The 23,534-nt window shown below is 39.4% G+C and overlaps 1 protein-coding gene across 6 annotated transcripts in view; it reads right to left on the bottom strand.

Annotated features, from left to right (window-relative positions):
* TESPA1 (thymocyte expressed, positive selection associated 1) overlaps nt 1-23,534 on the bottom strand; it is an 80,521-nt gene that overhangs the window by 39,471 nt on the left and 17,516 nt on the right. For 5 of the 6 annotated variants that reach the window (XM_036251355.1, XM_036251356.1, XM_036251354.1 and 2 more), the window contains 9 exons: nt 21,321-21,528; nt 20,154-20,196; nt 14,590-14,639; nt 13,661-13,714; nt 12,935-12,971; nt 12,565-12,663; nt 10,611-10,819; nt 7,865-8,673; nt 6,666-6,759 (listed from right to left, as the gene is read on the bottom strand). In XM_036251355.1, coding sequence (XP_036107248.1) covers nt 6,666-6,759; nt 7,865-8,673; nt 10,611-10,819; nt 12,565-12,663; nt 12,935-12,971; nt 13,661-13,714; nt 14,590-14,639; nt 20,154-20,196; nt 21,321-21,483 — 1,558 coding nt within the window. In that variant the 5' untranslated portion in view covers nt 21,484-21,528. Of the gene's footprint in view, nt 1-6,665; nt 6,760-7,864; nt 8,674-10,610; nt 10,820-12,564; nt 12,664-12,934; nt 12,972-13,660; nt 13,715-14,589; nt 14,640-20,153; nt 20,197-21,320; nt 21,529-23,534 lie in introns of those variants that run through there. The other variant, XM_036251359.1, reaches the window with a different exon arrangement.

Below are 23,534 nucleotides of genomic sequence, written 5' to 3'. Positions count from 1 at the left end.
TCATTTCTTTGTAAAATTTTAAGTGGTACCCTGTCTTCCTAGACTGAATAAAAAATACTTAAAATAACATATAAGACTTGGTTTCATAATCTGATTTCTATTAATCTTTCCTAGTCTTAATGTTAATCTTCTCCCACATATCCCCTTTCTCCCACTAGGCACAAGGTGTGATTTCTGACAACATTGTGACTTTCCATTCCTCTCTGCCTTTCAATATGTTATCTCTCTAACAAGGATATCAATGTCCTGCTTCTTCTTATATGTCCTCACACTACCTTTACTTGTCTGTTCAGACTCACCTGGAAATGTCATCCTCTGGGAACTTAATTTTTCTATGTGCCCGTGACATCTAATGAAATTATTGAAGTAATTGTTGATTTTCCTGTCATGTCTTTCACTAAACTATGAGCTGCAAGTATCCTGTGAGTGCTCCTGCTTAATCTGTATAATCCCCCTCTTGCTAGTGGATTTATAAGAAGGCAACAAAACCGGTGGTGGCAAAGCTCAAAGGGGTAGGGCAGATCAAGCACGGGAAGTGAGGTTTGCTCTGACCCACAGCCACAGTCTGAACTCTTGCATATTCAGGGCAGTGTGTCCTAATGAAAAGAACATAGGTTTGAGGGTCAGGAGACCTGAATTCTTGTACTGATTTTGATATTAACTAACTAGTTACATGATCTTGTTAAGTGCTTTTTCTTCTCAAATAGTCTATATAATTCTAAGACTTACATGAGAGAATATCTCTGAAAGTGCTATGTACTCACTTGAAGTTACTTTCTACCTGAAGGGCTAGGTAAGATAGTGTGGATGGAGCCAGGGCCTCTGCTCTGCACATCTCCAGGTGCAATGCTTACACTGCAGTCCATGTGAATACTGACCCAAAGTCGTGTGGCTCTACAGACTTGGAACATAGCCTTGGTAATTGACTGAAACACTTGAAATGAATCACTCAGAAAATGAGCATTATGAATGCAGAGATTATCCTTCTGCGTTTCATAGCTCTAAAGAAGAATGGGGCCAGACAGACAAAGGGAAGGCCAAAAAAGAGAAGGGAAGATGCGCAGAGGTGACATGGCAAATACAAATAAAAAAATAAGCTTAATTTTTCCTATTGTGAAAGAGCCTTCTCTCTTCCCCCAACTTTCCTTAAAGCATGTTTCTTTAGAAAACCTCTAAGTTCTTTGTCTCTTTGAAATATATGTAAATCTTTTAAAAAGGTTAACTAAACCGCTTGCCACCTTTACAAGTCAGAAATGTCTTTCTCAAAGGAAGCCATTGCTTTGAAATGTAATCATCATGGTGCCTCTACCTCCCAGTCTTCATGGCAGGGTAGGAGTCTAACTTAGGTGCCTGGCTCCAACTTACAAAACTACTTTCTGTCATAAAGATAGAAGTTTTATTATTCCTTTGGATAAAGGCAATCAGCTAACATAGGTGGCCATCCCAGTTACCAGGTCAACGCAGGATGAACTATGTGTGACAGATGGTGCTGTCAAGTCCTCTCACTTGAGGACTAGTTACTGTTTATTTTGACATATATGTAATAAATTGCATTTTCTTGGCTATGTAAGAAGTGAGATTTTTTTCTGTCTTTGCAATCTTGTCTGTGGATTTTCTATGATGTACATCATATTCTGCTTTAATGCTTATTTAAAAATAAAACCGTTTTCTTTGTCTTATACCTTTCTGGAGAGGTTTTCTGGGGCAGAAAAAGATTTTGTTTTTAATTACATTTCCCCAACAGGCACAAAACAACCTTGGTAAGAATTATAATGAGGCAGAAAAATAATTGTCACATTCTCACGATATCCTCTCTCTCTTCCCTCTCCCTTTTCCCATTTCTCCCTGTACTTCCTGTCCAGTAGTTCCTCTCCAGAATTTATTTTGGTATAAAAATAACTGTCCAGTGTCATCACCTATAAAATGGGAAACAATAAAAATCAAACACAATAAGATTAAGTGATTTGATTCCCATAAAGTGCTAAGGATATTAGTGAGCCCTATATATATTTGTTATTGTTAATATTATCTTATAAAAAAAATCTTACATCGAAGAGGAAGTCTGTAGTTACCTGGCCCACATAGGTTCCAAGAAGTACAAACAGATAGCACATTGAGGAACCCCCTATGGGATTATGTCACACTAGTTACCTCTTTTAAAAAAAAATTAAAATTGGTTTTAGAGAGGGGAAGGGAGAGCTAGAGAGAGATAGAAACATTGATGAGAGAGAACATCGATGGACCACCTTTTGCATGCCCCCCACTGGGGATAAGGTCCACAGTCTGGGCATGTGCCCTGACTGGGAATTGAACCTATGACCTTTTGGTGCATGGGTCGATGCTCAATCACTGAGCCACACCGACCAGGCACTAGTTATCTTCTTTATCCTATACTCTGTACCAGCCTTTCTACACAAACTTTCCTGTCTCTTCTCTCACTACCACCAGAAAAGCTGACCATAAAATGAAACCTCCAATCTCCAAATAGAATATCTATTGGCCTGTGCTACCTCAGATCTGGTAAAAGGAACAAACAATAAAAATTAAAAACTTCCTTGGCCCTGCCTTTTATAAATGTGGTCAAGATAAAATGGTTTAAATTTCTGCAATGGGGCACCAATAAAAGGGCTGTGAATTTGAAATTTTTGAGCATGGTGCAAATGATGAGGAATGATGAAGGTCATCCTTTCCCAGAAACTTGCAGGAAGAGTAAAACTTCTTTTTTTTTTTTAATCCTCATTCGAGGACACTTTGCATTTATCTTCAGATAGAGCGGGAAGGAGAAAGGGAGGAAGAGAGAAAGAGAAATATCGATGTGAGAGAGACACATTGACTGGTTGCCACCCACACGACCCCAACCGGGGCCAGGGACAAACTGCAACTGAGGTACGTGCCCTTAGCAGAACCGAACCTGGGTCTCTGCAGTCCGCAGGCCAATGCTCTAACTGCTGATCCAAACCGGCCAGGGCAAGACTTCTTTGCTACAGACTAAATGGTAGAATAGGAGAAAAGAAAGCTAATAGCTGGGGACCAGGTCCTCTTTTAACAGAAAAGGTGCTCTTGTGATAATTACAGAAAGGCACTCACATTATGTAGATGAATTAAAAGAAAAAAGGAACTCTGTCTTAGAAGGTGAAGACCCTTGAGGTTTTGGGTGGTAAGTGGCATAGTGCTGGATTTGAACTGTGTTTGCCTCTTTAAGTGGATGTCTTTGTGCAATGTGAGGACTATACAAACTGGACACAGTGGCTGAATGGGTGCTGCTACCACTTCCCACCCATGTTCACACCCCTCCCCCAGGCCAAATAATCAGTAGTAGATTAACTTCTGGGACTTGATGCAAAGATCCTGGGAAATAATTCATCTCTAGGAGATAATTACAGACCCTGGAAGAAGCAGAGTAGGGTTGTTTTTCAATAGATCCAAGGGACTACCCCACCTATCTCTGCCTTTGATGGTGGTAAGTGAATTTCCTGCTCCATATTTCTTGGCAGTATGAGCTGTTTTTATGGCTATCCTCTCCTTCCTGTGATCTCTTAACGAGTGTTAGAGAACTGGATTGAGAGAGATAGTTCATAGCTTTGTGAAAAGATGATTAAACAAACTCACAGAGAATTGGAAATATTTGAGAACCACTGTGATCCTCATCTCAGCCAAAGACTGTATCGAAGAGATCTCTCATTTTTCTAGCGAGGCATAAGAGGAAAAATCTATAAAATCACTTCCTCGTTTACCTGAGAGACTAAGTGCATTTAATGTTTAAAGTTACAGTGTTGCCCTGGCCGGTTTGGCTCAGCGGTTAGAGTGTCGGCCTGCGGTCCTGAGAGACCCGGGTTCGGTTCCCGCTAAGGGCATGTACCTCGGTTGCAGTTTGTCCCCGGCCCTGGTTGGTCGTGAGGGTGGCAGCCACTCGATGTGTTCCTTTCGCATCGATGTTTCTCTCTCTCTCTCTGTTCCTCTCTCTCCCTCCCACTCTACCTGAACAAAAAATGGAAAAATGTCCTCGAGTGAGGATAAAAAAAATAAAAAAAAAAAAAAAAAATAAAGTTACAGTGTTCATTGAATCTGATAAGCCAGCATTGGTAAGACTTATAATTATTTTATATTACACTCAGGAGGCAAAATTTAGACAATGACAATTATTAAGACCCATCCTATTTGAGAGATTAAAGTGTGAAAAAATGTAGGCCTTAGAATAAGTGAAATACAGCATTTCTAAGTGCAACCTCTTTTGCTGTAGTGAAATCGCACCACTGTGGCAAAAAAATGGCATCTAGCAACTCATTTGGAATATGTAACTCCTAGAGGCACTTCCTCCCTGGCTTAACTAGAGAAATCCTGCAGAAGGCCTGCTCTGCGGGACATCTTGGTATTTTCTTGTGCAAGGGTGACATCTGCTGGACAAGTAGTACATGTGCAAAGCTCTGTACAGTAGTCCCCTGCAATCCGTGGTTTGGCTTTCTATCTTTTCAGTTACCCATGGTCAATGAAACATTTCAGAAATAAATAAATCATAAGTTTTAAATTGTACGCTGTTCTGAGTTGCATGGTGAAGTCTCTCACTGTCTTGCTCTGTCCACTCGGAGTATGAATCATCCCTTTGTCCAGAGTCTCCACACTTTAAATGTTGCCTGCTCACTAGTCACTTAGTAGCCATCTCAGTTATCAGATCAACTGTCAGAGCTTGTTTACAAGTCACTCTTATTTTACTTAATAGTACCACTGTCCCACAATTTCTTTCTTTCTTTCTTTTTTAGAGTTGGAAGGGAGGGAGGGAGGGAGGGGGGGAGAGAGCGAGAGAGACATCGATGTGAGAGAGACACATCAATTGGTTGCTTCCCACACAAGCCCAACCCACGCTGGGGAAGGAACCCGCAGCCCAGGTACATGCCCTTGACCAGGAATCAACCCTTCGATTCATGGGCTGACACTCTAACAACTAAACCAAACCGTCCAGGGCCCATAATTTTTATTACAGTATATTGTTATAATTGTTCTATTTTATTATTAGTTGTTGATAATCTCTTACTGTGCCTAATTTATAAACTTTATTATATACATTTATTATTAGAAAAACATAGTATATAAAAGGTTCAGTAATATCTGTTATTTCAGGCATCCATTGTGGGTCTTGGAACATCTCTCCCATGTATAAGGGTGGGGCTACTCTGTGTGTGTGTGTGTGTGTGTGTGTGTGTGTGTGTACTATTCTCCTATTTTGTAGGACAAAATTAAAGTGATTTTTGCAAGAACTAGTATGAGGTATATCATTTGGCTCCACATCTTAAACTTTTTCAACTACATATAACATATTATTGCCTTCTGATATTTACCTCTTTTGTGAGTGACTAACTGTATACATATAATCTGTATATTTGGTGATAAAGGTAATGGGTAAGAGGGAAAGAAGCACTATTAGGGCTCTAAAACCACAGATGATTAGAATTAAAAGAGTTAGAATTGTAAAGATCTTTGTGATTAAGGAGTAGTAACACTGAAATTTTGGAGTATTAACCAAAAAAAGCTATTGTGCCAGGAAGTGCAATAAATAGTACTAAGATATGCAAAATGAAGGGAACTCTAAGCCAGCTGAAATCTTGATTCATTTACTTAAAGAAAGGTTTCAATTCCTACTGTCTTGGAAAAATCATTATCCCTGATGCTATCTTCTCTGTGGTTCTAGGATATCGGTGGTAAAAACTACAGGAGATTACTTTTCACTTAGTTTAAATAAATAATAAATCTTCAGACAAAATGTTCAAACATAAAGGGTATGCCTCTGACAGAGTTAATATTCAAAACTCACATCAAGAGGAAAGACATTTTAGCAGTAGTAACTATGTATGTGAGTTTTGTTGTCCTTTGGAGGGGAAGGAGACCTACATATATCAGACCCTTGTTGCAAAAAGGAGCTCAGAGCCTAAATGAACAAAGCTGTGAGATAACCCTGAGGAGTCTTCCCTAAGTCCCATGATGTGGGCTGTTTAGAAAATAGCTGAAAAAGTAGGTATAAATCTCCATGATCGGTCCTCATCTATTAGAAAACTCTACAATGCTTCTCAAATTTCAATGTGTAAAAGAATCACTAAGGATCTTGACACAGTGGTGATTCACCAGGTCTGGTGTAAGAGCTGGGATTCCAAATTTCTAACAAAATTCCAAGTGATGTTAATGCCTCTGGCCTGCAGACTACATTTTGAATATTAAGGTCATACAGAATTTCCCCTAGAATAGCAGTTCTCAGACCGTGATCACCAGACCAGCAATATGAGCATTAACTGGGCACTTGTTAGAAATGCAAATTCTTGGACCCTGTCTAGACCTATTTAATCAGAGACTCTGGGAGTTGGAGCCAAACCATCTGTATTTTACAGGTTCTTGGGATGATTCTGATGCTAATGTCTGAGAACCACTGATCTAGAGGAGTATGTATCTAGCCATATTAGAATTAGCATAGGAGCTTAAAAAGAAAATATCAGCTCCTGGTTTCCATGCATTCCTATTTAATCCGAATTTCAGGATATGAGACCCTTCATTGTAAGTATTTAAAAAAATATTCCCATTTGATTATGATGTGCAACCACGTTTGATAACCACTGCCAGAGAAAGAGAGAGGAAGAGAGAGGGGGAGAGAGAGAGAGAGAGAGAGAGAGAGAGGTACTTACTTCTTGTGTCTTTGCCTGTAAGAGTCTGGTAGAGATCAGGGGGCCTGGGTCTGCTGGCCCAGCGGGTCTCTTCCTCCTCACTGTTGCTTTGCACCTGCAACCAAGATCCCAGCAGAACTAGTCAGAGCCAGTGGTGGGGAAAGGTGCAGGATGGCAGGCAGCTGTAGGGGAAGGAGACTGAGTGTACTTGAGGGACTTGGCATCTTCTCCTGTGTCAGGAACCCGGTAGTGAGGAAGGCAGGAGCTGAGGTGCAGCTCTACATTCAGTGAGAGTTGTCACACAGGCAAAGGATATTTCGAATCACCACAACTTGAGAGCTTTTCCAGGAGACCCTTGCTCTTGGTGGCAGTACTATAGACCTTGGCAAGAGGAGTCCTGAGTTTTTGAGGATCTGTGGGATAAAGAGTTGGTGGACCTAGGAGAAGTGCCCAGCTGGATCACACAGTACCCCTTCTAGACCATGCTCTGGTCACCTAGAATCCCAAATATGCTGCTCAAAAGGCCCCGAGCCTGCTTTGAACTACACTGGTTTTGCCTGGTCTCTGTTCTCTCACGGGCCATCTTCTCTACTCGTGTGCTCTCCCAGGCCTGAGTGATGGCCAGTGGGTGGCTATTTGTGTGGGGAATGGGTATGAGGCATTCGGATTTGCAGGCTGGGCTGTTCAAACACTTGTGTATGAAATCCTTGATGGTTCAGGACAGATCGTGGCATGGAAGAGAAGGGGACAGGCCAGGGGCTGGGGAATGGCTCTGCCCACACTGCTATGTTCTTGTATAGAAGTCCTAAGAGTCTGAGAATTCTAGATGTGAACTCAGACTTCCAGGTCTTTATGGTCACATATTTGTCAAGGTAGAAGAGAGAACATTTTATTTAATAGTGTTTAGCTTAGTGTATAACTTACCTCTACCCTTATGTGGATCCCACAAATGACAGGGGCAGGGGTGCCTCGCGAAAAGCTTCAAGACCAGATCAGATGAGGAATTCGAAAAGCAGTTCTGGAAACCTGGAAGCTCTTAAGAAACTGGGCCTATTTCTTTTTTTTTTTTTCTTCTATATTAACTCACTCCCAAAAGTTTCTGAATGTAATTTAAGAATTGGTATATTGAATGAGGACAGGGAGCCTGGATTCCCTTTACCCAAGGACAAGAGTTCAGAGCTTTTCTCTGCCAGCATCTCCCTCTCCTCCAATCTACTCACCTCCTCCAAGTCAAAAGTGTCCCGCAGCTGCTGGGTTAGAGATCGGTGCAGTGCCGGCCTCTGTTGGCTCTGCTTCCACTTCTGCTGGATGATGGACAGATCCAATGATTTAACTTTCCTGACTGTGGGATTGTTCTGAAAGAGGCTCTTTCTTGCTTTGCTTTTCCTTTGCCAGAAAGTCTCATCCTTGACCAAGTGGACTTCCTTATTGGTGGCCTGTAGGCCCCACCACTCTCTCTTTACCTGTGCAGGTTCTGTGCTCAACTGTAGATCTGCTCTGGGCATAGAATGTGTGCAACAGGGTGTCTTGGGGTTAGAGTACAGAATTTGTGATGGCGCATGCTCTGTGGACATCCCCTGCTGTGTTTCCTCTTTAGGGCAGAGGTCACATGAACAAGAAGAAGTAGGCAGCGTTGTACCTCTGATGGGGTGCACAGGACCTTTCTGTGAACCTGGCCCAAACTCAGGGTCTTGGTGAAGAACCAGCTTCTCTCCTCTCACTCTGTCCATCACTTCCCACACCACTTGGTCCAAACTGTTTCTTTTGGGGGTATGGTGGGGTGGTGATAACCGAACTCGGGGGCATGTATACAGGCACATTTTGGAGATGGCTTTCCGGAGGCGCTCTCTGGGTGAGTGAAGTTCAGGTTCCGGGGCCAGAATCTTGATGGATGGCACATCGGTGGGGTTGCAATTCCAGAACATGTGTGATGGTGTGAACTTTTGGACAGGTGTCTTAGACACATAGGAGTAGAGACAGAAGAAAGCATCAGCAGTGACAGCCAATGTTTGCACCTGCTTAAACCTGCCTGGGTACAAAGGTTGAAGATGGTGAGTCTGGGGAGCTACTAGCAAATTATTTCTTGAATTTCTCCCTTCAATAGCCTTCCTTAACTTAAAATCTAGAAAGAAGGTGCCAGTTTCCCCACTAGTGTTTCTCCCACTTAGATTTCTGACACCCAAGATCCCTTTTCTTGACTTTCTTGATTTGTTTTCTTTGATTTTTATTGAATTTATTGGAGTGACATTGGTTAATGAAATTATATAGGTTTTAAGTGTATAATTCTATAATAAGTCATTTGTATATTGCATTGTGTGTTCATCATCCAAAATCAAGTATCCTTCCATTTTCTTGACTTCTCATACCAAGTAGCTATTTTTTAAAATTAATTTTTTAGAGAGAGAGAGGGAGGGAGAGAGAGAAACATGGATGTGAAAGAGAAACATCAATTGGCTGCTTCCTGCACTCCCCCTAGTGGGGATTGAGCCTGTAACCAGGGCACGTGTGCTGAACAGGAACTGAACTGGGACCTCTCAGTCCATGGGACAACACTCAATCCACTGAGCCACAAGGCTGGGCCCTAGGAGCTATTTTACTTTAGCCCCAAAATTAATTCTATATGGGATGAGAAACATTTCTATATCCTGAGTTAGCATATCTTTCTCTGTCAGTGTATTCTAAACAATGATCTCCATCATGGTGTTTGCTTTAAGATAAAAAACATGATAAGAAACAAAATCAACATTATTTGTTTGTAACAAAACTTTCGGGTTATAGAAAGCTTCCTGATAGAAACAGATTTGAGAGATAGCAATGACTAGGCAGAGGACTGGAGTAGAGTTTAGATGGACTCTATAATTTCCATTAGATCTTTGCTTCTCAAAGTGCGGCCAGGAGTCCAGTAGTATTGGCATTGTGTGGCAACTTGTTATAAATGCAGAATCTCAGACTATATCCCAAACATTTTAACAATATCCTTTGGTAATTCATATGCATATCCACATTTGAAAAGCACTGTGATAAACCATATATCCATTGAACTATAACCTTCTGGAAGGCAAGAATTATGTTCCTCTTATCTACCTATTGTTATTCTAGAATTTAACACCTAATTGTGTTCCTGGCACATACAATAAATTCAATAAATCATTCTCAAGAGAGTGTGACTAAGAAACATCTAAGGTATGAAAATACTTCAATTCAAAATTCTGGTTTCGGCAGGTGGCACTCAGGAGTCTCATTTTACCAAGCTTTTACATTGAATCTGATACAAAAAAAAAAAAAAGAAGAAGAATCTGAAACAACACTGTCAGAAACACCATCATGTTATCATGTTTTGGGTGTAGCAGAATAGAATTAGAAATATATCTTAACATATAGAATCAAATAGAGTTCTTTATACCTCATCAAGGTAGAGAAGCCCTCTCATACCTTCCCTTAGTATGAAACCAGTACAACAAATCATTGTCTCCCTAGATGAGGTCTAAGGATTATGCATAAGAATCATCTGTGTGCTTGTTTATAATAAATATCCCTGAGCCCCTCTTTCTCTGGAGGAAAAAAAGTATGAATATGAATGCTTTGCAAACTCCCTGCATAATTTAACATACTGAACTTTGAGAACCACTGTCCTAAATGGAAATTATTTTAATGTAGTGGCTGTAAATGGGAAAATTTGACAATTTCTACTGAGAAATAGAAAACAGGGATGAGATTTAAAGATATTGTTCTGATTTGAGAAGGGCTATAGAAAGCAATGGTAATATGAGGTCTCTTGAAGGGTATTTCAAGACAGAGAAACAATTGTCAAAGTTCTCCATCTTCACTGAAGACTACATAAGAGAAAATAGGCATAAGAGACAAAGGATCAAGTGAAGCTAATCAAGAGAAAGTAGAATTTGGATCCATTGATCCCTGTCTGGAGGCTCGGGGAGAAGTGGAGCACAGATCTTTGGGAACACTCACTGGCCAGCATGAGGCAAGGGTCCTCCATTTCGATCCTCTGCACCTGGGCCTTCAGAAAGAGCTGGAAATCAATGCCTCTGGCTTGGGAGGGGTTAGCGAAAAATCGGGCAGGAATCCGAGAAGTGTCTTTGTGGTCCTCCTGACCAAAGCCCAGACTGAAGAGGACATCTTCAGCATCTTCTTGCACCTTGTCCAGAATCTCAGAGATGCTGGAAAAGGGAGTTTGGGTAAGTAGGGGCAATTTTGAAGCACAGGGTAATCCAAGTATCTTTGACTTTGAGAAAAGCTTTTATTTTCCTGAACATAAACTATCTGTCTTAAACATGGAAATTATAATACAGCTCTGGTTTAAAAACAGAATGAAATTCTATCATAGTACTTTGAATAAATGGTTACAGTGAATTAAAATGTACTACAAACGGATTTGAACAATCAAAATCAGTACAGTTGCAAAGGAATCTGTGGTTGTGCTATTAACCAGTCAGTTCCCACTTGCACATGCGTATTATGACATAAATAAGCACTTCTGCCAAGTGCTTTGCAACTTGCCTCCCAGTTTGCCCTTAGCAGTTGTTTGGGAAACTAGAGAATGTGTATGTAGAGAATATAAAATCTATTTTATTCTCACTCAGAGGGTAAAAATTTTTCAATATGGTAGGTCCTCACTTAATGTCATTAAGAGGTTCTGTGACTTTAAGCAAAACAAAAAATTTATCATAGACTAATTGTTATAAACAACTGTTAAGTTCCTATGGCATCCCATCAATGTTGTAACAAAATGGTGTTGAACAAAACATTGTTATTTGAGGACTTGCTGTATAGGTATGTCCAAAACCTGATTTTGAGAGGTAGACCCCTTTGTGGCACCATTTTTAGTACAGAAACTCTGCATTACAGAAGATCAAGTACTCTCTCTTTATGGCACCAACTTGTATCTATATCTGAATCTGTGTTCCACCAGGCTGGGTGACACAGAGCTCAATAACGACACATCCCAAACAACAGTGGGGGTGAGGGGGCTGTGGATTATTGAGACTTTGAATAATCACTGTCACTCTCTTCAGAAAAGATGCTGGGCTTTTTGATCCAAATAGGTACCATCTTGTTTAATAGCTGGATAATTGGAATCCCTCGCTCTACTTTTATGTTTGTTACCTAAGTGTAGATTTTATTTCCATATCTGAATTGTGGGCCTAAGTCTGGATCATTGTTTCTCAACCATGGCTGCATATTAAAATCACTTTGGAGGGACTTTAAAAAATAAAGAGAACCGAGTCTTATCTCAAGACATGCTGATTTAATCGAACCAGAGTGTGGCCAGGATTAGGGCTCTGTAAGGACAAGTCACTAAAGATAGTTAGATAGCTAATAAGTCTCAAATTCAAACTTTGACTTGAAATTCCATACACTTATAATTATAGCACATTAGTTTTAATCACTTTCCATCTTATTTTAAAGATATTTGCATGTTAATCATTCACTCTATTGGATTGTTGAACTCCTGGGGGCAAGTTCTTTGTCTTCTTCAAATATTTTCAAATTCCATACAGTCATTGCCTGGCCTGCATTAGAGGATATAAAATTGCCTGAATGAATTCCTATTTTATTGTTTCAGTCAATCAACAAATCAATCAGTTCATCAAAACATTTATTGATTGCTTATTGACCACTTAGTATAAGTCCAAGAATTGTGATGATACCAATATTACACATCCTGGTGTATAAAGTTCAGTGGAAAGACACCTGTTATTTTCACATAGCATCCGGATCTCAGCAGTAGATTTCTTTGTATCCCCCACTATTCTTGAAGCAAATATGGTCATATTTCTTGAGTATATGATGGCATGAAAGCTCCAGAGAGATATCCCAGAAAAATGGGCAGTGGTTCTCACTTCCATTCTTTTATGCCTCTCATCTTCCCCATCCCTCTACCCCTGCCAAGCTTGGTACCTACCTTGAACTAGTCTTGTTGGTCCCACCAGTCATGCTGCTGGAAGCCAAACTGCAGCCAAGATCTAGTAGCTGGTAGGGTCGGGCTGTCTCTAGGAAACTCCTGCAAGAATCAGAGATGACGTCATACTAATCTTGCAAGCAATCTTCATCCTGGCTCCAAGACACCCCTTCTGGGCATAGTCATTCCCTGCTGGGTAACTTGGAATTATCTACTGTGAAAACTCAGTCTATCACTTCATTCCTCATTGGAAAAATCTCACTCTATTGTAAATTTTTAGCTCTTTGTTTTTAATTTCTTTGACTCTGACACTTACCCCAATTCAGTAGCTTCTGAAGGAGAGACCATTTAGCCTGGCTGACCTTACACTTACCTGGAGAAGAGTTTGCCGTTGGTGGCCAACAGTGTGGCTAGACAAAAAACAAAAAGGCAAAGAAAAAGTTAGAAGGGAAAATAAAAATCACCTAAGCTGCCCCTCTGAACTTAAAATTTAGGCTCCTCTGTTCCTCTCTGCCACTACTATAGGATAGCTGAAGCCCGTGAACTCCACTCTTTATGGGTGTATCTAACAGCTGTCAAACACAGACCTGGAAGGTGGACAACTGGCCCTGAGCCTCTGAACTTCTAAACCATGACTGGTTTCTAGGCAAGAGTTCCTCTGTCCTGCGTCTCTTCGGGTCCCAGGAGACACTAGTAGGTTGCTATACTCTATCTTTTATTCAAGCCCTTATCTTCCTGCAATGCAATCTTTCTCACACTCAGTACTGAGGCTGCTTTGGGTTTCCTACACAGAAAACCATTTCAAAGATGTCTGGGCAGCCAATAGTATCATGATTGTATATTTTATCTTCCCAGGGTCCAGTGAAAAACTCCAGTGATGGACCAGTAGACATCCTGATAGGTTAGTGCAGAAGTATTTCTGGGAATGTCATGCTTTCTGAGTTTCACATTAAATCCTGTTGAGACTGTTCTTTCCCTATGGATAAGACCCCAGGGATGGACTACTTCCTTCTGCAGTTATTATCTTCCATTCTATCCTTAATAAATCCTATGTATAGTTTCTTAATCAATTTCAATCCCAGAGAGCTGTGTCACTTACCCTCTGCTCCAAGGGTCAAATCATCTTCAAAGCTGGTTCCATGGCTGGGGCACCCTGTCAAATAATAAGGCAAAGGTCACAGAAAATCAAGCTTACACACACACACACACACACACACACACACATACACACACACAACCACACAGTCATATCAAACATCCACGTGTTTGCAAACTACCCCAAGCTGTACATACATATACTACCTCAGAAATCACGTTCATATTTTGACTCAGACAAAATCACATAGCCCTGGCCAGTTTGGCTCAGTGGTTGGAGCACTGGCCTGTGGACTGAAGGGTCTCAGGCTTGATTCCAGTTAAGGGCATGTACCTGAGCTGCAGGTTTGATCCATGGACTAGGGTCGTGTGGGAAGCAACCTATCGATGTGTCTCTCTCACGTAATGTTTCCCTTCCTCCCTCCCTCTCTTCCATTCTACCTAAAATTAATGGAAAAATATCCTGAGGTGAGGATTAACAAAAAAAAAAAAAAAAGAAAGAGGAATGAAAGAATCACATAGACACTCATATATAATTAACCTGTTCCCTATATCACATAGTGACGTACACAATCCTCTGCCAAATAGTAAGCACATGCAGGTGTGTACTCACACACATAAACACACATTTTATAAAGCTCTTTTCCCATAGCAGTGATTTTTAGCTGAGCAACCACTAATGGAAGATAACCTTGGAGTGCTGGTGAGCCTGTGGGCTCTAAACCAATGCTTACTGTATATTCTGGACCTTCCTGACTGCCTGTGACCACTAATAGGTGTATTTCAGACAGTTACGAGTGAGTCAGCTTTCTTATGGATGCATATGCACGTGCATATACATATACATTCACACACACACACACACACACACACACAGCCCTATCACTATCCAGGTAAAAGAACAATAGAAGAAAGAATAGAGCCTATACTCACCATTATAGATTGAATGTCCGACTTCCTCAAAAAACCCTTCTTCAGAGTATCTAAAAACCAAACATAATCTTATGGGTTAAAATCACTACATTTTCCAAGGGGCTTTTCCTCAAATATGTGCCATAGTTTCACATAATTTTCCCATGAGAGTCAGTAGTATTTAAAACGATTTTTATATTGAAGAAAACAAGACAGAGCAGTTATTTGACTGACAAATTCATGGAGGGAGTCAGTGGGAGCTGGGACTGCAGTGCTGCCGCTGTACTGACCACACTGTCTAAAGTTAGCAACAATTTTCCAGCTAAATCCTAGGTAAAGAATATAGAAGCAAAACCAGAGAAATATATTTACAGAAGCAGGGGTTTGGAATGCACAATTTCCACATCACAAAAGCAAATATAGAGATTTAAAAAAAGCTTTTAGGAGGTCATCTTATCTACTTACACCCCCTTCTCTCTGAGTCATACTCTTGCAGAACAGCATGTCTTTCAGAGAGTAGCAGAAACTGCCTCTTGGTTAGAGATTATATTTTTACATTTTGAGGCATAGGCTTATCAAACATTTACCATTTCCAGAAGAAAAACAGATGGAAATCAGCATAAATAGTAATGAGATTTATAAACAAGGAAGAAATTCTCTGTCTAAAACAAGCAGCCTGTAGAAAAACTTTGAATTGCGACCAGAGCACCTGGATTCCAATCCTGGCTTCTTGATACTGCTATGTTCTCAAAGTTTGCACAGGGATTAAATGTCTAAATATTATTATTATCTAAGTCCTCTTCAAGCACTGATGTGTTGTGAGTTTTACAGAGTTTTCTTTCCAAAGAGGTTGCATATGATTCTTTGAATGTAATCTCATATGGAGGCTGGAGCAGAGAAGGCTTGTTAAAGTGAGTTCCGGGAAATGGACTGGGGTGCATCCATTTCACTGGTGTTGTCTTTAATGAGCCTTCTCCTTTACCTCCAGTGATTCAAATAAATCTCAGGCTATTAGAGCATCACTTCATAAAATGTTTAATGATGGCAATAGGCTTACTAATTGAATATGTGTAGATTAGTGTTTAAATTTTATAAAATAAATCAATTCATATATCTATATAGATAGATATATGTATATCTATCTATATAGATATATTTTACTGATACTTTGCTTTCAATAGTGAAAAAACATTAACTCTGTTTTCCAATTCCTCTTTTTATATGTCCTTATAAAAAACCAAGGTATGATATAAAATGTGAAATGATATACCTAAGCCAATTAATAATCAGTAACTCTAATACTACAACTTGAACTATAAATGTATACTTTACTTTCTAATATATAATATTATATATAAAACATTATTTTATTTTACATATAACATTATTACATAAATATATTTTAATATAATACTACAAATGTTAGTATAAATTAATATTTACTATTATTACTAAAACACTATGATAACTAATATAGTCTACTACTAGAATACTGAAATTTACTATTGATTGAATGCTTGTTTTGTAGCTATACAGTAATGCAGCTACTAAAGAAACTATTATAACTACAATAAAAATACACTACTATCATACTTCTGGGTGTGTATTCAAAGGAAGTGCCTGCATATGATCACCAAAAGAAATGATTTTCATAGTAACTCAAAATTGGAAGACCAAAGTCTCTAATTATTGTAAAATGGATAAATTATAGGATAAATATACAATTTATTGCTACACAACAATAAAATGTATGACCTATTGTTGCTTACAAAACATGGGTAAACATCGCAAACATAATGCTGCACATAAGAAGCACACATAAAACAGTACATGTTGTATGTTTCTATTTATATAAAGTTAAAAAACTGAAAAATTTATCTATGATGCTATAAGTCAGCTTACTGGTTCCCTTGAAGCAGGATAATGCATGGAAAGGGATGGAGAGGAGCTTCTGGAGGGCTGGTAAGGATCCGCTGCAGGGTTTATAGGTATATTCCCTTTGAGAAAATTCCTTGAACTATCTATTTAATACTCGTTTATTTTTCAGTAAACACTTTATACTTTAATATAATTTATATTATTATCATTTTAACAGCTGTACTGAGGTATAATTGATATATAAAGAACTGCACATATTTAATGTATACAATGTGATGAGTTTGGACATATGCAAACACCTGTGGTACTATCACCAATTAAGATAACAGACATATCCAACAACTCCCAGTTTTCTTCTTCCCCTGTGTGTGTGTGTTTTTTAAGTAAAAACACTTAACATGCGATCTACCCTGTTAACAAATTTTGAAGTGTCCAATACCATATTGTTAACTATAGGCACTATGCTGTACAGTGGATATCTAGAACTTACTTGTCTAGCATAACTAAAATGTATTGTCATTGAGTTGTATTACAATTTATATTAAAAAGAGAAATGCTACTAATATGTATGCTACACTTCAATAAAATTTACACTAAAAAATATTACTGATAAAGTTCCTAGTCTGTCCAAAGGAAAATTTGCTATTATTCATTACATACAAATGTTTGTTGGGTGTTCCCCCGATATTTCTCTTCTCTCATTGTGCCCTGGAAGGCATGCCCATATTCTCTATATGCAGACCAGCCCAGAATGACCCTTGGGACAGCAGGCTTTTCTATATGTATGTGGGGTCTACCAGAGAAGCATGGATGGGGGCCTGGATTTATTGATACCTTCTCAATGAGCATGTTGATTTGAATCTTCACGTCCATTACCTAAGTTCCAGACCTTTCATGAATTATTGCTTAAGACATATCAATGATTGGGGACTAGATATATAATTGTACCTCTCTCTCCACCTTTTCATTGAAAGGTCGCTTAGCATATTTCAAGTTTGAAGTACAAAAGCCAAGGTACTGTTCGTTTGTATATCCAGCTCATAAAGAAGGAGTAAGGAGGTGGATTGGATTATGAGGAGAAGCATGCGGCTACTTTTAGCTGCTTCTAGCAATTTCCATAGATTCTGTGTGCAGATATTTTAAACTGAAGTCCACACAGATGATTTTTGGACTCCTGACCCTACCTCTGATGATTCACTAGTATCACATTCATTCCCTAGGAAATCCTCTGAAAGCTTAAGAGGAGAAAGGAAAAGGAGAGGCATAGTTTGTAAACATGTACACCATCTAAACCTGCAGCAGGAGGGTTTGCTACTAGATTCGATTACCCCAAGATACAATGACACTAGATTAGCAAGGAAGTTGGTGGACTTTCTTGGAAAGCTTGTCATAAAACAAAGCCCTCTTGCTACCAGAAGGCATTTGGCATTGAGAAGAAAATGAAAATTATATGGTCTTGAAATCAAATTTGAAAAGTGCCTCCCAGGGCACTTGCCAACAGAATGGACATATAATCAGTGAATGTGGGTTTCTTGTCCGTCTTTTCCTCTGAGGTCTTGGTAGCCTTAGAATCAAGGATGGTGGTAACTCAGAAGGTCATATTTAGAATACATTTCTTTCTCGTCTATTATTAAAATAAACTATTCTCTCACTATCATCAATAATCATCCTTTAATTTTTCTGATTTCCCCATATAATTAAAAAGTACTACATACTTATCCAGGAGGATTAGACAATTGAGAAACTTTAAAATATTTTTTGACACTAATAATTCCTTTTCCAATGACAAATGTAAACATACTAATAGATTTCCTTGTGGCCTTTTTGAAGTTTAAATTTTGTCAACCACAGAAAAGTAAAGAAAATATGAAAGATACTCTTGCACTTGCCGCCCTATTTTCACACATGCAAATATTTTGTCATATTTGCTTCAGATCTCTGTTAATAAAAAAATAAAATAAAATAAAATATTAAAGATATAACTAAAATCTCATTTTATTCCCATTCCTTTCTATTTTCTTCCTTCCTAGAAGTAACCACTATCTAGGAGTTGGTGCATATCACTTCCAGACATACTTTTTGATAAAGAGATAGATATAGATAGATAGATAGATAGATAGATAGATAGATAGATAGATGATAGACTTAGTTTGTGAAATTTAAAAGTAGCATAAAGCCCCTACTTTATAAACCTTACCCCTCATGTATTACTACAAAGCATACAGCACTTGTACATACATCATATCATTTAAATCTTTGAAAACTTTTGAAACTATTATTCTAGTTCTCCACTTTATAGGTGAGGAATCTGAGATAGAAAGAATTTCAGTTGTTTGTTTATAGCTGTTTACACAGATAGTTAGCAAAATAATTAGGCTCCAATCTTGGAGTCTTTTCACTTACCAGCTACATTTTCAATATAGATTTGGTATCAGGGTTTATCTTTGCAGCATACAGGTGACGAAAGGTGATTTCTGAAGTTTGTAATCTTATATTTCTGTGACTTTATTCTTTTCAAATAGAATACAGTATGTTTGAAGCCAAGGAGCATATTTGAAACTATTTGGCACACTTTTAGACCATTTAGACAATCAGACAGCAAATGCACAGTTAATAATTGCTGATGTGAATTGACAAAACTCAAGAGTAGTTAATGAGCTAAAGACATTAACTGAGACAACTGGTTCTCTTTTACAAATCTGGTGAAGCATTTTGAATCCTAGGACATACCAAAACTTGCAAATGTTCCCACTGCATTCACTTTACTTCCCTATATTTTGATTACCTTTCATTAACTTTGAAGTCATTGAATTGTGAACCAGATTAGGACTATAAGGATGATATGTTTTGTAAACAACAACAACAACAACAAAAATAAATCCTTCCTGGCATTATTCTCTGGGTCATAGTTGAAATAAACAAAGTTGGATTATGCATTGCTATTTATTTCCTACCAAATAAGCAAGGGTGGGTTTATGTATATGTTAATAGATGAGTTTAGATTAAAGGCTATATAAAGCTTGAGCCATTCCTAGAGGAGAAATAAGGAGCAGGCAGAAGTTATGAATTCTGAGACTCTATTATCACACAAATGATCAAGCTTAAATAGGTCACAGAAGCTTTCCCTCTGTCTCTGCATAGACTGAACCTAAAATGGTACAGGCTTATGGGGTGTGGGGTCTCATTTTTCAAAGTGTTTCTGAGGAAACAGATACTACATTTTGCCTTCTTCACTACCTTGAATGACTGGTGTAAACCCTTAGCCCCATGTCCTGTGTTCTGCAGTAGAAATAAACAACATAGTGATGAATTACTCTGATTATAAGAACAATTAGGTTTCTAACCTCGTTTGTTACACAGTGTTAGAGTCTGGTCTGAAGGGAAAGCAGTAGAGTAGGGACCTGGAACTCAGCCCAGCCATTCCCCAAAGCTGCAGATTTCCATCGTTCTTGGCTTTAGACCAAATCCAGCCTGTATTTCCAGACCTCCACCCTAAATTAGTCTCATCCTAGAACTGCACTTGATTCACAGTCCCAGTGACCACACTCACCCCAAACTTTTACTCCCCTCCCCCCTTGTCAATCTCACTTTTAAACTTTAGGCCCAATTCAAACCCATTTTCCTGTTTCTGAGTCTCCACAAGTTAGTGCCTGCTAGCAATAACCAACCATCAGTTGTGTTCAATCCATTGCATCTCCAGCACTTACCCACAGTCCTGCAGCCAGTCTTCAATCTTAGTGATTGGATTCCCTAGGAAAGTCAGACACCAGATCACTGTGAGAACAGAAGGAAATCAGACCCCTCCCTGCACTTCACCCCATTCTCAAGCTTATCTTTATATAAGCCATGTCACGAATCCTTTTCCCCTCTCTAAAACTTTTCTTTTTTTTTTTTTTTTTAAATCCTCACCCGAGGACATTTTCTATTTTTTGTTCAGATAGAGTGGGAGGGACAGAGAGAGAGAGAGAGAAACATCGACGTGAAAGGGACACATCGAGTGGCCGCCACCCACACAACCCAACCAGGGCCGGGGCCAAACTGCAACCGAGGTACGTGCCCTTAGCGGGAACCGAACCCGGGTCTCTCTGGACCGCAGGCCGACGCTCTACCGCTGAGCCAAACTGGCCAGGGCTAAAACTTTTCTTTAATATAGGAGAGGATTATACTCATGTATAAAAATAGTGGATATTTATTCTCTCTCTGCTCCCCTGTACTTCAGGAACCTGAAAAATGCCCAGGATGTCAAGCCCACTACTCTCTTTCCCCCAAGTTTAGAAAATAAGGGTGGTTCCTTCCTCTTAAATAAGGGAAAAAAACAAAAACAGCACAATATTGCACTTGTGATATTTGTTTCCTACTAAATAAACTGGAATGGGTTTATTTATATAAGATTTTTTTCTCCATTTGTAGCTATAGTCTCATTTGAAACCCAAAGAAGCTCTGAGAAGCATTCAGAAAAGGTCCTAATACTATTTAAATGAGACAAATATGTCTTAGGTGAATGACTCGCCAAAGGTCACACAGCTTGTTAGTGACAGAGCTGTGGCCAGAGTCCAGACATTCGGGTTGTGTGACCTTGTTACACAGACAAAGTAGAAACACCCCAAAGCATTCACAGAGAATCCTGGCCTCAGGTCCTACGTACTGCTTCTCAGGATGACCGAAAATGTGCCTCTTCCTGTTTGCTAATCTCATGCCCGTCTCTGTTTCACATAATTTATATTTTGTATTACTTTACCCTTCTCCCCTTAAACTTATTTAAACCAGTCAAAATGAGCCTCCTCCTGCCCACACTATGCAGGTCTATGCCTGTTGCCACATATTCCCTACCAGAGACAATGTGGAAGTCTGTTTGCCGTCTAACTGCTTCTCACCTTCCTGGAAAACGTCATCCAGGCTGGAAGGCTCAGGATCTGGGACATCCTGCAGGGCAGCTGCAGCCTCCTCTTCCAGGACCTGGGTCTGCCAGTGCCGGCTCTGACGGAGCCAGGCCCGTCGCTTCTCCCAGGACGTGGGGCTCAGCACAGAGCCCTCCATGGCCCTGGTTCAGACTTCAGAGTCTCCTGCCACGGTGATGCTGCCCTGAGAGGTGAAGCACAGTGATACTTCCTCATCCTCTATCCAGAAACTACCATCCTGAGGGCGTCTCCCGACCCCCCATCTTTCCAGATCTGCGCGAAGGAGCCCTACCCTGCTGCCCATTTGGGAGGAGGAGGGAGACCTAGCCCTGCCTTCATCTTCGAAAACAAAACAAAACAAAACAAAACAAAACAAAACAAAAGAAATGCTCTGAACAACCCAAACCCCAGGGCAAATCTTTCAGATCAGTAAGTCTGGAAACTTCAAGCACCATGTGATTTAAGGGGCACTGAAAGAGCTCTTCCTACTTAAAGAATCGCTGCTTCTCATGACAGCTGAAATGGTGTATCAGAAAACATTTTTCTTTAATCCTTAAGGATTTTTGTCTCAAAATCTCCCACTGACATTAAAATATCTATAAATTTGCCATTTATAAAATTCACTTTATTTGATCTTCATGAAGGTGTATGAGGAAGCCTCAGACCTCAAAGTCTGAACAGCTTTTCTAAGGTCCCATAAGTGGGACTTCACCTAAATCGTGAGAACGTTTCAGCTCACGGGAAGAATGTTTTTGGGGATTAGGGGACTTTAAAAGGAAGGCAGGAAAATAGGAGGGCAGAAAGAGGAAAAAGAGGGAGAGAGAAGAAAGAGAGAAAGAGAGAGAGAGAGAGAGAAGGAAGGAGGGAGGGAGGAATACTTGATGCCCACATTTTGTTCTGCCACTTGCTAATGGTATAACATTGGGAAATTCAATCTCTCTTTCTGGTCTCAGTTTCTCAGTCAGGACACTGGAGCTTAGCACAGTGCCAGGATCACTAATAGAGATGGTAGATGGAGGCCTCTACTCAAGTTTCAACATCCTCTGTGATATGAATCTGCTCTATATTCTTCCCACATGTTTGAAACTACATCATACTCATCTAGGCTAATTTTCCCTCTGCCCCCTGAAAATGCTTATCTTTTTATTCTATTTTTTTTTAAAATTAATCCTAGGTTTTTCTCATGTTCTTTACTCCCTCCCCTACTCTTGTCCCTCAGTCTTTGGCATACTTAACCTGCAAAGCTCAGGTCTTAACCACCTTGCTCCGAGAAGTCAGGCCTGGCTTCTAGAGCCTACAATAGTCAGTTTTCACTGAGTTTCTTTCCTGCTTGGTTTTCTTCTTCATTGTTATCACTAAAATACTTCATATTTTATTTGTTAAGCTAATTTATTGTTTACTTGTCTAATTAGGATATAAGTTCCATGAGGACAGAGATTTTTGTCTGGGTCATTCACTGTTGTGTCCCTAATGTCTAAAATAGAACCTAACTCATAGCAGTTTCTTAATAAATTCTTATTCTCTAAATGAATAAATAATTTTTCCTTCCCCAAAGGAAGCCCAGTGTCTTACAGAGTCATCATAAACATATGGAGGGAGAACAGCTTAAAAACTGTGACAATAAGCTTACACTTACATGTTTACTAAGCGTATAAAAATGTTTTGGGCTAGAAGATGGAAAAAAGAGATGAATTTGAGGGTTATTCTATGCTTGTTTCTACTCTTGGAGTTCATAGATTTGCAAACAGAAGTTGTATTTTCTTAACTATTTCTATTTGTTATTCTCTAGAAAAATGTTACTTAATGTAAACAACTAAAAAAAAAAAAAAAATCCTATGGAGAAAGAACCTTCAATGCTTAAGAGTTCCAAAGAAAGGCTTACAGCCCAGCTAGTGTGGCTCAGTGGATTTAGCCTTGTCCCATGGACTGAAAGGTCCCAGTTCAATTCCCAGTTGGGGCACATGCCCAGGTTACAGGCTTGATCCCCTATAGGGGTCGTGCAGGAGGCAGCTGATTGTTTCACATCAATGTTTCTATATCTCTCTCCCTTCTCTCTCTAAAAAAATCAATAAAAACATATTTAAAATAAAGGAAAGGCTTACAAATAAATACAATAGTATGACAACAAGAAGGCTGGACAAGTTAAGGACTATTGAGAATTATGGCCATTATCTAAGCAATTTGGGTGAG

Source organism: Molossus molossus, unplaced genomic scaffold (genome assembly GCF_014108415.1).
Source record: "Molossus molossus isolate mMolMol1 unplaced genomic scaffold, mMolMol1.p scaffold_m16_p_10, whole genome shotgun sequence".
In the NCBI taxonomy this organism is placed as follows: domain Eukaryota; kingdom Metazoa; phylum Chordata; class Mammalia; order Chiroptera; family Molossidae; genus Molossus; species Molossus molossus.
This window is presented reverse-complemented; position numbering and strand designations above follow the sequence as displayed.